General features: G+C 30.4%; 1 protein-coding gene across 2 annotated transcripts in view; it reads left to right on the forward strand.

Annotated features, from left to right (window-relative positions):
- LOC107455866 (uncharacterized) overlaps nt 1–14,013 on the forward strand; it is a 251,210-nt gene that overhangs the window by 186,905 nt on the left and 50,292 nt on the right. For both annotated transcript variants that reach the window (XM_016073588.4, XM_071188189.1), the window contains exons 3-5: nt 954–1,089; nt 1,178–1,311; nt 7,985–8,198. In XM_016073588.4, the coding sequence (XP_015929074.1) occupies nt 954–1,089; nt 1,178–1,311; nt 7,985–8,198 (484 nt within the window). The remainder of the gene's footprint in view (nt 1–953; nt 1,090–1,177; nt 1,312–7,984; nt 8,199–14,013) is intronic.

A 14,013-nucleotide genomic window follows, 5' to 3' on the forward strand; every position in this document is an offset into this window, starting at 1 on the left:
TTTAATTGTCTACGACTCAATAAAATATTTTGCAAAAAGAGTTATAGTTGGCATAGCTATATATATATATATATATATATATATATATATATTTGAATTCTGGCTTGTTTCAGTATGGAATCAATGACTGCCAGGATTTTTTAACGATATAAATTTTAACNATATCCCTGATTTTAACACGTTCACGCCGGGGTGACCCACCGGTGGGTCACGCTAGATTGTCTCATCTTGGCAGCGCACCGGAGTAAGAATTGGTAACAATAAATTTCATTTTTTAGTTTTTTTCCGGGAATATTAAAAATCCATAACCACCAATTGTTTTTAACGAATGAAATTTTCATATTGAATTGCTTCTTCGCTGTGATAAATTTCTTTACAGTGAATTGTTATTGTTGAGAATAGATTAACTCCTCCCGAATAGTAGCAAATATTGAAATAGTTCTTCTACCATTATTTTCTCTTTTCCCGTACCAGTATTTTCACTTTCCCGGCGTGAGCGTGTTAAAAAAAGCTCTAAGAATGGAATTAACACATCCATTGAATTTGAAATCAAACTAGTGTCATTTATATAACTAATGAAAAATTCAGATTTCAGTCTTTATTGTTGAAAAAAAAAACAATGGTGAACATTAGCGCTTTTAAATATTTTTATTTATTTTTTTCTTAATATTATATATATGCATACCCTCCAACTGCTACGGAATTTCCGTAGTTTCAGAAATCTTCTTTTCAGACGGTAGCAAAATTAATGTCTTAATATTTNTGTCATTTATATAACTAATGAAAAATTCAGATTTCAGTCTTTATTGTTGAAAAAAAAACAATGGTGAACATTAGCACTTTTAAATATTTTTATTTATTTTTTTCTTAATATTATATATATGGTGAAATTGTTTCATCTTGTATTTATTAACAATCTATTCCATATTTTAAAGTAATTTATTATCATTCAGCTATCAAAATCAAATGCCAGTCACGTATATTTGGAAAGAAGTGATTTAAACACTGAAGGCACATACGGCTGTGAGGTGTCATCAGAAGCTCCTCATTTCAAAACTGTCAAAGCTGAAGATGAGCTAAGAGTTTATGGTAAGCAAAATTTTAAAAAAAATCATAAAAAAACTCAGTTCTTAGAATATTGTTATGTAATTATATAATCTTACAATCCATTTTATAGTATTGCCTAAACAACCACCGGTAATAGAGGGCGCTGATTCTATGAATGAAGTTGGAGATAGAGTAAATGTTACATGTAGTTCTGGTCCATCTAAGCCAGCTGCAACTCTCAGTTGGTTCATCAATGGAATACCGGTAATTACATTATTTTTTAATTTCCTATTCTTCAATATCTAAAAATGATATACGATCAACTAAAGGAATAGTGACTAAATATGTTGAAAGTATTTAAACTGTATGAAATTCTATGAATCTTCTACACTTGAGAAAGACATACATACATTCTACTAAAGAATAAGAAGCTGAACATGCTAAACCAATGTTTTTAAATCATTAAAACTTTACCCAGCTGCAACTCTCAGTTGGTTCATCAATAGAATACCGGGAGTTAATTGCTTTTTAATTTCCGATTCTTCGATATCTAAAAATGATATACGATAAACTAATGGAATAGTGATTGAATATGTTGAAAGTATTTAAACTTTATGAAATTCTATGAATCTTCTACATTTGAAAAAGAAATACATATATCCTATTAAAGAGTTAGAAGCAGAACATGCTAAACCAATGTTTTTAAATCATTAAAACTTTACCCAGCTGCAACTCTCAGTTGGTTCATCAATGGAATACCAGGAATTAAATTATTTTTTAATTTCTGATTCTTCTATATCTAAAATTGATATACGATCAACTAAAGGAAAGGTGACTGAATATGTTGAAAGTATTTAAACTTTATGAAATTCTATGAATCTTCTACATTTGAAAAAGAAATACATATATTCTATTAAAGAGTTAGTAACAGAACATGCTAAACCAATGTTCTTAAATCTTTAAAACTTTACCCAGCTGCAACTCTCAGTTGCTTCATCAATGGAATACCAGGAATTAAATTGTTTTTTAATTTCTGATTCTTCCATATCTAAAATGTATATACGATCAACTGAAGGAATAGTGACTGAATATGTTGAAAGTATTCAAACTTTATGAATTTTATCAATAAATCTTCTACATTTGAAAAAAAAAATAGAAACATTCTACTAAAGATTAGTAGCAGAACATGCTGAACCAATATTTTTAAATTATTAAAACTTTATGAATCTTACGAAACTTTCATAAATCTTTTATATTTAAAAAAGAAAAAGAGGATGTACAAAATAATTTTTGGACGGACGTCTTATGGACCTCTAGCTGGCGGTTCTTCTACCGATCAAAATGAGAATTCAGATGTAGTTATTCAGAAGTATGAGCTCGAGATCTTGAGAATGGCGGCAAAGTGACGCTCACGGTAAAGGTTATTTTCGAATAACAACACCGATTTTTTAGTACAAAAATGTGCCGCTATTAAAATATATAATACAAAATTTGAATTTTGCAAAAAAAAAAATGATATTTTGTTGGACTTTTGTAGCTCCACCCATCGAAAATTAGCATGAATTCAGAGATGCCAACTTGCTCCGAACAGAAAATATATATTTTGAAGTGGTAGTTTATCAATTGTGATTCTCTATCACAATTAGTTTATCAATTGTGATTCTATGAAATCTAATCTTATCAGGTACAACAAGTTTTCTACTGGGGATAAACACAATTGTGTAGGTGCCCCAAAAAATTAATGTAGTTCCAGTTCCAGTCCATTTTAAAAATACAATTCAAGGAAGATCTGCGTCGAATCACACAAAAATACTTTACAAAATTCGCCCTGTACTGCCTCTTACAAGTAATTCATAATACGTTTCTATTCAGTTGTCATATTCATCTGGAAAACTGCAAGAATTCTTTAAATTTTTTTCTATAATAAAAAATACAAAATCTATAGTAAAAATTAGCTCACAATGCCTAAATATATTTTTGTTCTCAAAACTCGGTTAAAAAAAAGCAGATAAATTGGAAAATTCTTTCTGAGAAATACCCTTAATAATAAAGGGACTTACCCTTATACATATATATATAGTACACACCCAAGCAAACAATTTTTATCAAAAAATGCATTTTCGCAAACAAAACGCAAAGGTGCTGGCGCAATTGGAAAGTTGTTTGATGCAAACGTAAAAGATCCATTCCTGTTACGAGTTACTGCGCAGCTTTACTTGTAGCCAAGCTTTCGGCCGCGGCAGGAAAAGTTCGTGATATGCCTGGTGTGCTTCAGAATGTTCGCCTATCTTTTCTTCGCCGTTGTACTGCGTGCATAGCAGCTGCTGGCCACTGTTTTGAACGCGTATTGTAATCACATGCCATTAAATTTGCTTTTATGACTTAACTTCATCGTCCTTTGTGTGTTTTTGCCTCATATAAGAACATAAAATTTGACGCCCACAAGCGGATTTGCGTTTTGTTTTCGACCATGCATTCTTTGATAAAAAATTGTTTGCTTGGTTGTGTACTATCACTTCCTAAAATTTTGCCCACCTTTTTAGAATCACCCTGTATATATATTACTAAATTGATAGAGAATTAAACAGTAAGACTTGTATAGTTTTTTCACCAGGAGTTGGCACTTGGCTCCACCTCCTCGGACGCAGAGTTCATTTCAGCGCGGGGGAGTAAGAGGAAATACATTTCCCCGCTTGAAATCGACGTAACCTCTAATGCGCGCAAAGTCTCCACACGGTTTTTTATGGATAGTCCGATCAGACACTATGAAGGCAAACCAGTTTACGAAAGAGCCCTTTAATAGAAAATCTAGTAGAAATGAGAAAGTGGTAGCAAATATATGTCCAAAAATTTGTTTAATTTTTTAATATGATTAGTTTGTCTTATTTACTTGTCTACCACTACAGATTCAAATATATATGACAAATTCCTCTCAGTCACTTTTAAATTAGAATTCGGTTTCATGCGCTCAAACTGTTCACTTTTTAAATGGTCTGTGCAGACTACCGTGTGGAGGTTTTCTGATGTAGAAGGTGATGGCCAAACACAAACAGTAAATTCTTTTTCAGTCATTTTCTTCGCTTTGTCATCAGCTATTACACCTTTCGTTATTCTAGCTAATTTATATTTAAAACCTTGTTCCCAAATAGCAAAATATTATCATCCGATACCACGTGATGAAGGCGGAGCCAAGTGCCAACTCCTGAAGAACGAACTATAGAATACTTTATTCCATTTACAAAAATTGGGCACCTGGGCCACGCAGAAGGCCCATATCCCATACATCATGAAATTTCAGAGAAGTTGATATAAAAAACTGTTGCATAAGCCAGAAACGCCAACTTGCTTCACTTATAAAAAAATACTTTTTTTGTGGTAACGGAATTTAAGCTTCTTTTAGTTTAGTATTTTTTTTTCATTTTAAGTTTTTTTTTCACCACTACATATAAAGAACTCAAAGTATCATATAAAATGCAATTTTATTCCGCAGATCTTGTGGTTCATACCTGCCAACTTTTAATCCCTTCCATTATTATTTTTCCCAGTGGTATTAAAATGGAATTAAAACTTCAATTTTAAGTAAACAAATACGTTGTATTTGAGAAAACTTAAGTTGACAACCATGGCAGTAACGCATATTAATATATGTGCTTAATTTTTGTAAGAATAGTGGTAAACAATATCATTTAAAAATTAAGATTATAAAAGAAAAGATAGTATATAATTACTACCACTTTAAATATTAAAATAAAATCTTCCGGAAAATCCGGAAGAGTTGGCAGGTAAGCGTGGTTACTCTCATAAAGTGAGAGCATAATTTTCCTTATTCCAGAGATGCCAACTGCTCCGGACACGCCAATATAATTAAAAAAACGGTAACTAACTGCAAAGTAAATTTTGCAAAGATGTGACTATTTTTGCTTGCTTTTTAAAAGGTATAACATAACAAAGTACTTTAAAGTGGTGAATTATATAAGCTTACGAATTATTTAGAAATAGTGGCGGATAAAAATCTACTAAATTGAATTTATTAAACCAAGAATCACAATTGATAAACTACCACTTTAGAATCTATATTTGCTGTCCGGAGCCAGTTGGCACCTCTGTTATTCTAGTACTTTAGTATTTAACACGTTCACGCCGGGGTGTCTCATCTTGGCAGTGCACCGGGGTAAAAACTGCATACCTGCCAATTCTTCCGGATTTTCCGGAAGATTTTATTTTCATATTTAAAGTGGTAGCAATACTCAGGTTATTCCAATTAACTTTTTGAATTATAATGATAATTATAAATGAGTTTGACCACCACTACATATAAATAATTATAATAAATATATCAAAGTATAATAATCCTTGTGCAAGCGAGTTTCAACGGGATTAAAATATAAATATATTTTTGAGTCAGATTGTTTTTCGTTCATTGTTTTAAAACCACTCTGAAAATCCTTTCTCGGAAAGAGTGAAAGTTGGCAGGTATGAAACTGGTAACAATAAATTAAATTTTTTAGTTTTTTCCGGGAATAATAAAAATCCATAACTACCAATTGTTTTTAACGGATGCAATTTTTATATTGAATTTCTTCTTCGCCGTGATACATTTCCTTACAGGGAATTGTTATTGTTGAGAATAGATTAACTCCTCCCGTATATTATCTAATATTGAAATAGTTCTTCTACCAGTATTTTCCTTTTTCCCGTTCCAGTATTTTCATTTTTCCCGGTGTGAACGTGTTAATTTGCTACCAATTTATTAAAATTAACTGCAAAAAGCGGAGCAGTTGGCATTCCTCTAAAAAAGTTCAAATATTTTCCTGAAAACAAGCTTACCTATTTTCACTATTTTCAGTCTTGTTCTATTTAAGCATTGAGCCCTGGGGAACTCTGCCGAATATTAAATACAATACCCTAACTCACAGCCTAATATAAATATCGCACTCTGACAAAGAAAAGTGACACAAGTAAAGCAATCAGCAATTTTGTGGTTATGTCAATAAAAAATATGTATGAAGTGCCCCATCAAGCTCAAAAAGTGTCTCATCTCTAGATTGTGCTCAATATTGTGCTATTTCAGATTATGCTATTCAGAATAAGTTTGATAGTATTTTTTAATTTGCTATTTCTCAAAAGTTGCATTTTAGAGTTATGACACTATTCCTGCCGGGGCTAGTGATATATATATATATATTCTTATTTCAAATGTTTATACTAAATTTATAACTTTAAATATAACAAATTGAGTTAACCTTTTAACGGAGCCTTTATTTCTAGTAAAGGTAAATTAAAGTACTTTGGAATTGAAATTGTTTTTAAGAACAGTAATTGATATTAAAAAAAACAACTCATTTAGTTTATAAAAATGCCATTTTTTTGGTGGTAAATATATTTAACATGACCTATTAGGAACTTACTGACTTTTATTTTTCTTCATTTATAAAATAAATTCTTTAAATGCTGCAAACTTCAAAAGGAATTATGTATTTTATAACTTTTGTACGTTTTTTAAAAGTGACAACTGGTTATCAATTTTATTCAAACTCACTTAAAGAAAGCTGAAGTTATTGAAAAATGGAAGCCTAAATTAAAAGTGGTAAAAAGTGGTGGGAAGTATACTTCCCACGGCCTTCAAAAGGGTTAAATTATATTTTTCATTACATATTATTTTTTTGAATATTTATTAAAAACTATTCAAAAATTATTTTTAAAATTAATTAGTCAAATTAAGTTTATCAGTAAAATTATTTTTTAAAGCTATAGTTATATTATTTTTTTCATTATATTTCATTGCATATTTTATTCCATCAGAAGTTGAAAAAAATCTTAATATCTTAACCATGTTCTAAATTATTTCAAACGAATTCACACGCATTTATTGTTTTAAAATACTTTATTTTTCCTATGAAGTAAATTGCTGCTATATATCTTAGGAGTGCGTTGCACGTTCAGAAAGCAGTCTGAACGATTAAGCTATTTAATATGCCATTTTATTACACGCTATATATTAATGTGCCATAATTCCGTTTGTTATCTTTTGCTTTGCTAAATAAAAGAACATTAAAATAGTATTTGTGATGTGAATACGATTACAGCGTCTACTTTTCGTATTTTTGTTTTATGAAAAAATACTTTCTAATATATTTGAATAATTAGAAAAATAATTATAGAGTCTGAGCTTTTGCAATCAGTATTCAATAAATTGTTTTCAAAATGTCCAAAAAATATACTAGTTTGAAATTTTCAAGCAGTTTTTCAGTTTAGCATTTCATTTTTCACTACTGCTACAGAATGATAAAATATATTAATTTGCTTATATTTACAATAAAATATTTTAAATTGTTAGTTACGTACAAAGTTTGAAAAAAGAAGAAATTGAAATACTAGTGACTACTCTATGAAATTGACTTATCAATAATACTGAATATTGAATAATACTCATAATATTGAATAATACTGAATGAAAATAACTTATTTGAATATTAACACGTTCACGCCGGGAAAAGTGAAAATACTGGTACGGGAAAAGAGAAAATAGTGGTAGAAGAACTATTTCAATATTAGATAATATTCGGGAGGAGTTAATCTATTCTCAACAATAACAATTCACTAAAAGGAAATTTATCACGGCGAAGAAGCAATTCAATATAAAAATTGCATCCGTTAAAAACAATTGGTAGTTATGGATTTTTATTATTCCCGGAAGAAAACTAAAAAATTAAATTTATTTGTTACTAGTTTTTACTCCGGTGCGCTGCCAAGATGAGACAATCTAGCGTGACCCACCGGTGGGTCACCCCGACGTGATGTTCTTTGCTACAATTCTGAACTTTCTTTTTTTGATACTACGAAAATTCCGTTTCTGTACGCAATTATGTATAATAATGACATTATATTAAACTTTTTTTCAATGTTTAGGGAATCGTGATCTTTTATTTTCTTTCAGGCGAACGCTTCTTTTGTTCGAAAGTATCCCTCAATCCGCCATTATAGTGGCCTACAGACTTCCCAAGTCGGCCTTGAATTCATTGTGGGAGCCAAAGACTTTGATCAAGGCAAACTAAAACTTAGATGTGTTGCAACAATATCTCAAGTCTATTCCAGTGGCAGCGAAGAACTCATCATTGGGGATAGAGGTCAAGCTTCAGGATCTCATCATGGTATTATGTTACCACAATGAAATATGTTTTCCTCTTTCCCTTTATTATTTCGGATAGGGATAAAAATGATTCATTCAGAATAAGCTTTTACCTCAGAAAATCAATAATGTTTCCTATGATCATTAATGGTTATTGATTAGAGCCTAACGGTTAGGTACACTGCGAAAAAGTCTAGATAATATCGCTGATAGTCAAACTAGTCTTATCGCAACGGGGGAAATTAGAAAACTTTCATAATAACTAGAGCTATCAATGAAGGCCTTGAAAAATATTGATATGAGTCGGTCAATGTATGACTCATAGAAAACATGAATAAAAAGATAACTTAAATACGAAAATTTAACGAAATGTTCTGATTAATTGAGTACTCGCTTGCGAATTCTCACTACATTTATAAATAAAATCTTGTTTCTATTTTCAAAATGAGATCGCATTATAAGAATTAAATTAGAGTTATAGATTGAAATATTCTGCTACACATGACGAAAATGTACACACTAATCATGCTGTACTTGCTTTAAGCAAATGTTTTGCTTGCAATATTTTATTAAATAATTCGTATTCCTTTTCTAGGATTTATATTAACGTTCAAAATAATAACAGTTTTTATTGATAGTTGAAGAACGATGAAAAAACTATAATTTGAATAATGGATCAAATGAGAGTACACGTGTAGTGAAACGAAGGTTGAATACTATTTAATAAAGGAAACATTTCATGCCATGGAGTGGTTGTCGTCGATAAAAAGTCAGTGGTTTTCAAATAACAATAATGACATCAAATAAATCACCAACATTTCATCTGCTTTCTTTAAAAAATTTTGTGTGATTTTACGTTGCATCCAATATTTTATTTCTTTTTATAGAACCATAAAAAGGATGCGTGAGTGTATATATTAATNAGACAGAGTATATATATATATATATATACATATATGAAAACATAATATAGATGCATAAATGAATAGTTGAAGGTGATTTTCTATATTAATGAAATGAAATATAATCATATTTTATTTTTCCCGCTGCCTAATGTTAGATCTTAAAGGATTATTTTAAAGTCCGATGTTTTGTGCCTGATTTCGTAATTTAAAATATCGTCTGCACTAATTAATTACCGTATTTGAATTCAACCTCTCAAACCATTAATATTGAGTCCTTAAACCTGATCCGATCATTAAATCAAAAGTTATTCAGGGTGGTCCGCATGTTTTTTTTCCACTCTGTACCTTAATTATAATATTCTAATCAAATGTTCCTTTTATCCTTTTTTTTCTAATTACAATTGTATTAAAATGCATTTTCAGTTACTGCGAGGTAGGTGAATGTAACAAGCCAACAATCGTTTTGTATCACTGTGCTCTTACCTCAACTACCTCGTTCCTTAACATGCTTGTTGCTAATCATGCGTTAATAATTTATTCATACAAAAATACGTAAAATATTTTTAGTTAAGTTTATCTATGCAGGCGAATAACACATTTAGTTCTTGCATCGAAATGCATTTTTTTAATTACGTCTGCACTTAGAAGCAGTTGTAGTAATTAAGGAAATTCAGCCACCGGTTCATTAAACAATGGCTAAAATATATTACTAGTCCGTATACATTTTCAAAGATCTGCTATATTATTGTTAAAACTGATGTTTTCGTTGAAAAAGTTAATAACGGGAATTAACGTGATAGACACAACGTGTTCCTAATTATGATAAAATATATTCTTTAGTGAGAATAACAGACCGAAGCACGAAACTGAAAAATTAAAAAACCAAAACAGCGTACCATTGTTTGATGGTTCGGGAGACAATGATAATTATTTCATAGGGGGTCCAGCTCAAATTTCAGCAATCCCAGATTAGCAAATGATCTTTAATTTTGAGCCCTACTGAACAGCATTACCATTGCTCCGATTTCTAAAAACCATTAAATTTTGAATTTTTTAATGTTGAGTTTCTAGCAAAGAGTTTAAATAGCCTTTCTTTGGATAACATATTAAAATTTATGTACCCCTATTTTTTTGCAATTTGCATTTTTGTTGGTCTTCGTTTCCTGGACGTTTGAAAGCTGAAAGTGAAATATAATTGACGTACTCTAATAAAAACAGAACTTGATTGTATCTTATTGACTTCTTGATTCTAAGTGAACTTGATTCTAAGCGCTTTATGAGATACAAAACTTAAATTTTATGGATAACGCCAGCTTTCAACCTACAGCTATTGTCCAAATTCTGACAAGATAATGCATACCTGCCAACTTTTAATCTCTTCCATTATCATTTTTCCCAGTGGTATTAAAATGGAATTAAAACTTAAATTTTAAATAACAAATACGTTGCATTTGAAAAAACTTAAGTTGACAACCATGATAGTAACGCATATTAATATATGTGCTAAATTTTTGGAAGAATAGTGGTGATCAAAATCATTTAAAAATTAAGTTTATAAAAGAAAAAAAAGTATATATTTACTACCACTTTAAATATGAAAATAAAATCTTCCGGAAAATCCGGAAGAGTTGGCAGGTATGATAATGTAATTTCAAATATTTTAATTCATATACGTATTGTTCAGACAACCATCGTGTCTTAAAATGCAATTTTAACTCTTAAGCTTCTTTAATTGAAGTTATAAAATCAATATATTTTTTTTTCTTGAAATCGTATGATGCAATTCAGAAAATTAGATAATATATCTTTTTGTAGAAACAACGACTAATTTGCAATGACCTAAATCCGCATAATTCCGTGACTTTTTTTACAGATTACAAACCTCAGTTGCACGCAAAATTTATCTGATTCTTTGGAAAAAAGCCCAGTTATTCCCTTAATCAAATACACTGCTCAAATCAAGCTGACTCTTACGGAATAATCATAATTTTGTTTGAAATAGTACCTATATTGAATATTTTTTTTCTCCTAAACCACTATTTTAATCGTAAAGTAAAAGAAAGGAATAGTATGAATAATAAGGTTACCATAGACATAATAGTACGTAATTGAAATTGTTTTAAAAATTAAGATTTAAATGATAATGCATATGAAATGAAATGTCTAGCCTAAAGTTTTGGATTACGATTTAATTTTTTTCTTCTAGTCAACATATTTTTTTGGAATTTTTTTCTGTTTTTTTTGCTACAATATTTCAAGAAAAATCACATCATATAAGTTGCCACCCATAAGTGATTCCACACTTTTTACAATGTTTTGAATTTTTCTACCACTCGATAAAATTTTCCCAAAAAGCGTATAAATTTGGTAGCTCTGCTTATTTCACTTAACGCAAACAATAAATACCTTAATACATGAAAAACAATTGAATGGAAAAACGGGTATACATATTCATTTACACTAAGTGAATATTTCTTTTTATTACCTACTAATTTTTACTTAAAATGACACAATCTCTTAACTTCAGATCGAAATATACAGGGGTTGGACAAAAATATGGAAACACTTCTATATTAACTTTATGCAAACTATCTTTTTTTAGCAGCAAGTGTTTTGGAAGATTTTGCATCGCAAAACTGTTGAAACAATATCAAACATCACGCTTGGAGTTTTTTGAAACAATGACATATTTAACCACTCAAAGTTCTGACTGACCAAAATGAAGAGAGGGAGTTAACTTATTTCTAGCTAAATACCTCAAATTTTCAAAATTAAATTAAAATTACAATGGGATTAAAAAAGGAAGACAGCTATTGCAGAGATGCCAACTGCTCCGGATACGACGAAATTATTATAACAACGGTAAATAACTACAAAGTAAATTTTATGAATATTTGACTATCTCTGCTTGCTTTTTTAAAAGATATAGCATGACCTAGAGCCCCTGAATTAGACAGGCCGACTTATCATTTATTGTTGGAGCAAAGAGCTAACATAAGCACAGCGAATAAATATTTTCAGGTGGTAGTTTATTAATTGTAATTCTTGGTTTAATAAGTTCGATTTAGTAGATTTTAATCCACCACTATTTCTAAACAATGCGTAGACTTATATAATTCACCACTTTATAGTACTTATGACATGCTTTACATTTTTAAAAGCAAGCAAATATTGTCAACTATTTGCAAAATTTACTTTGTAGTTATTTACCGTTTGTTAAATTATTTTAGCGTGTCCAGAGCAGTTGGCATCTCTGAAATAACATAACTAATACTAACTTTACGCTAAATTGCGAACTTGTTTGCTCCAATATTGCTTGATAGGTCAGCTCTGATAGTATAGGAGCCTTAGCATGACCTAATTACTATGAAGTGCTGAATTATACAAGCCAACGACTTATTTAGAAATAGTGGTAGATAAAAACCTACTAAGTTGAATTTATTAAACTAAGAATCACAATTGATAAACTACCACTTTAGAATGTATATTTGCTGTCCGGAGCAAGTTGAAATCTCTGCTATTGATTTCCCATGCTCTTTTAGCACTAGGTTTAATGGACGCGTCATTTTGACGCATTTCGAATTCTATAAGGAAAATTACAAAATTCGCTTGCATTTATATTTTATTTCTTACAATGACTTTTATCCATTGATCGAGGTAAATATATATTGAAGTCTATTTTCTTCAAAAGCATTGGAATATTGAAATTCTCTTCATGGTATACCTATCTCTACGGATATGCGTCAATTTGACGCCATCGTAAACTAGACAAAATTTTGAGGAAGCATGCAAATATCACATTAATAATAAATAGGAATGTACAGACAATACTTCGATCCCGTTATCGGATATCCTTATCTCAAATGAAACGAGTGATAAACAACTGCTGCCGATAAGCAATAATAGAAAGAACAAACGTAGAATGTCAGCTGATGTCGGAGTGTCAGATTTTGAAGGTTTCAGTTGCTTAGTTCGAGTATTGAAAAATAAATATATTTAAAAATTTCATAAATATATATTTCATATTTTCACTTTTTAATAGTATATAACTACATAGCTTTCTAAGTGCAGAGATGCCAACTGCTCCGGACACGCCAACATAATTTTTAAAAAAACGATAAATAAGTACATTTCGCAAATATCTAACTAATTTTGTTTACTTTTAAAATGGTATACCACTACTGATCCATACCCTCCAACTGCTACGGAATTTTCGTAGTTTCAGAAATCCTCTTTTCAGACGGTAGCAAAATTAATGTCTTAATATTTAAAAAAAAATTATTTTAGCGTAACTTGTCCACTATTACTTATAAAAGTGCAGGCCATATGGCTAGATTATTAAGTTCTGATAAAAGTTTTATGAGAGATCCATTTGCTTTAAAAATTTCTACTTCGGTTCGCTACAACTAGAAAGAATTATTTTAAAAATCCTCATAAGCTGGAGGGTATGCTGATCTATAATAAAGTGGCGAATTATAAAACCTTTCGAATTATTTAGAAATAGTGGTGGATAATCAGGTAATAAATTGAATTTTTGAAACCAAGAATCACACATTAATAAACTACCACTCGAAAAAATTTATTTGCTGTCCGGAGAAAGATGGCATCTCTGCTAATGTATATATATATATATATATATATATATATGTGTATATATATAGAGTGTATATATATATACCACCCTGAAATAGCATGTAGGATCACCTTTGGCCCTCAAAACTGCTAGCACCCGCCGTGGCATTGATTCCACAAGGTGCTGATAGGTAGTCTGAGGTATCTGGTACCAAGCGCTCACCAACTGGTCCTGCAATTCCCTCACATTGCGAGGTGGTAGCGTGGCAGCACGAATTTGGTTTTCCAAGTAGGACCACAAATGCTCTATTGGATTAAGGTCAGGTGAATTTGGGGGCCAAGACATGACTTGAAAGTCAC

Source organism: Parasteatoda tepidariorum, chromosome X2 (assembly GCF_043381705.1).
Source record: "Parasteatoda tepidariorum isolate YZ-2023 chromosome X2, CAS_Ptep_4.0, whole genome shotgun sequence".
In the NCBI taxonomy this organism is placed as follows: Eukaryota; Metazoa; Arthropoda; class Arachnida; order Araneae; family Theridiidae; genus Parasteatoda; species Parasteatoda tepidariorum.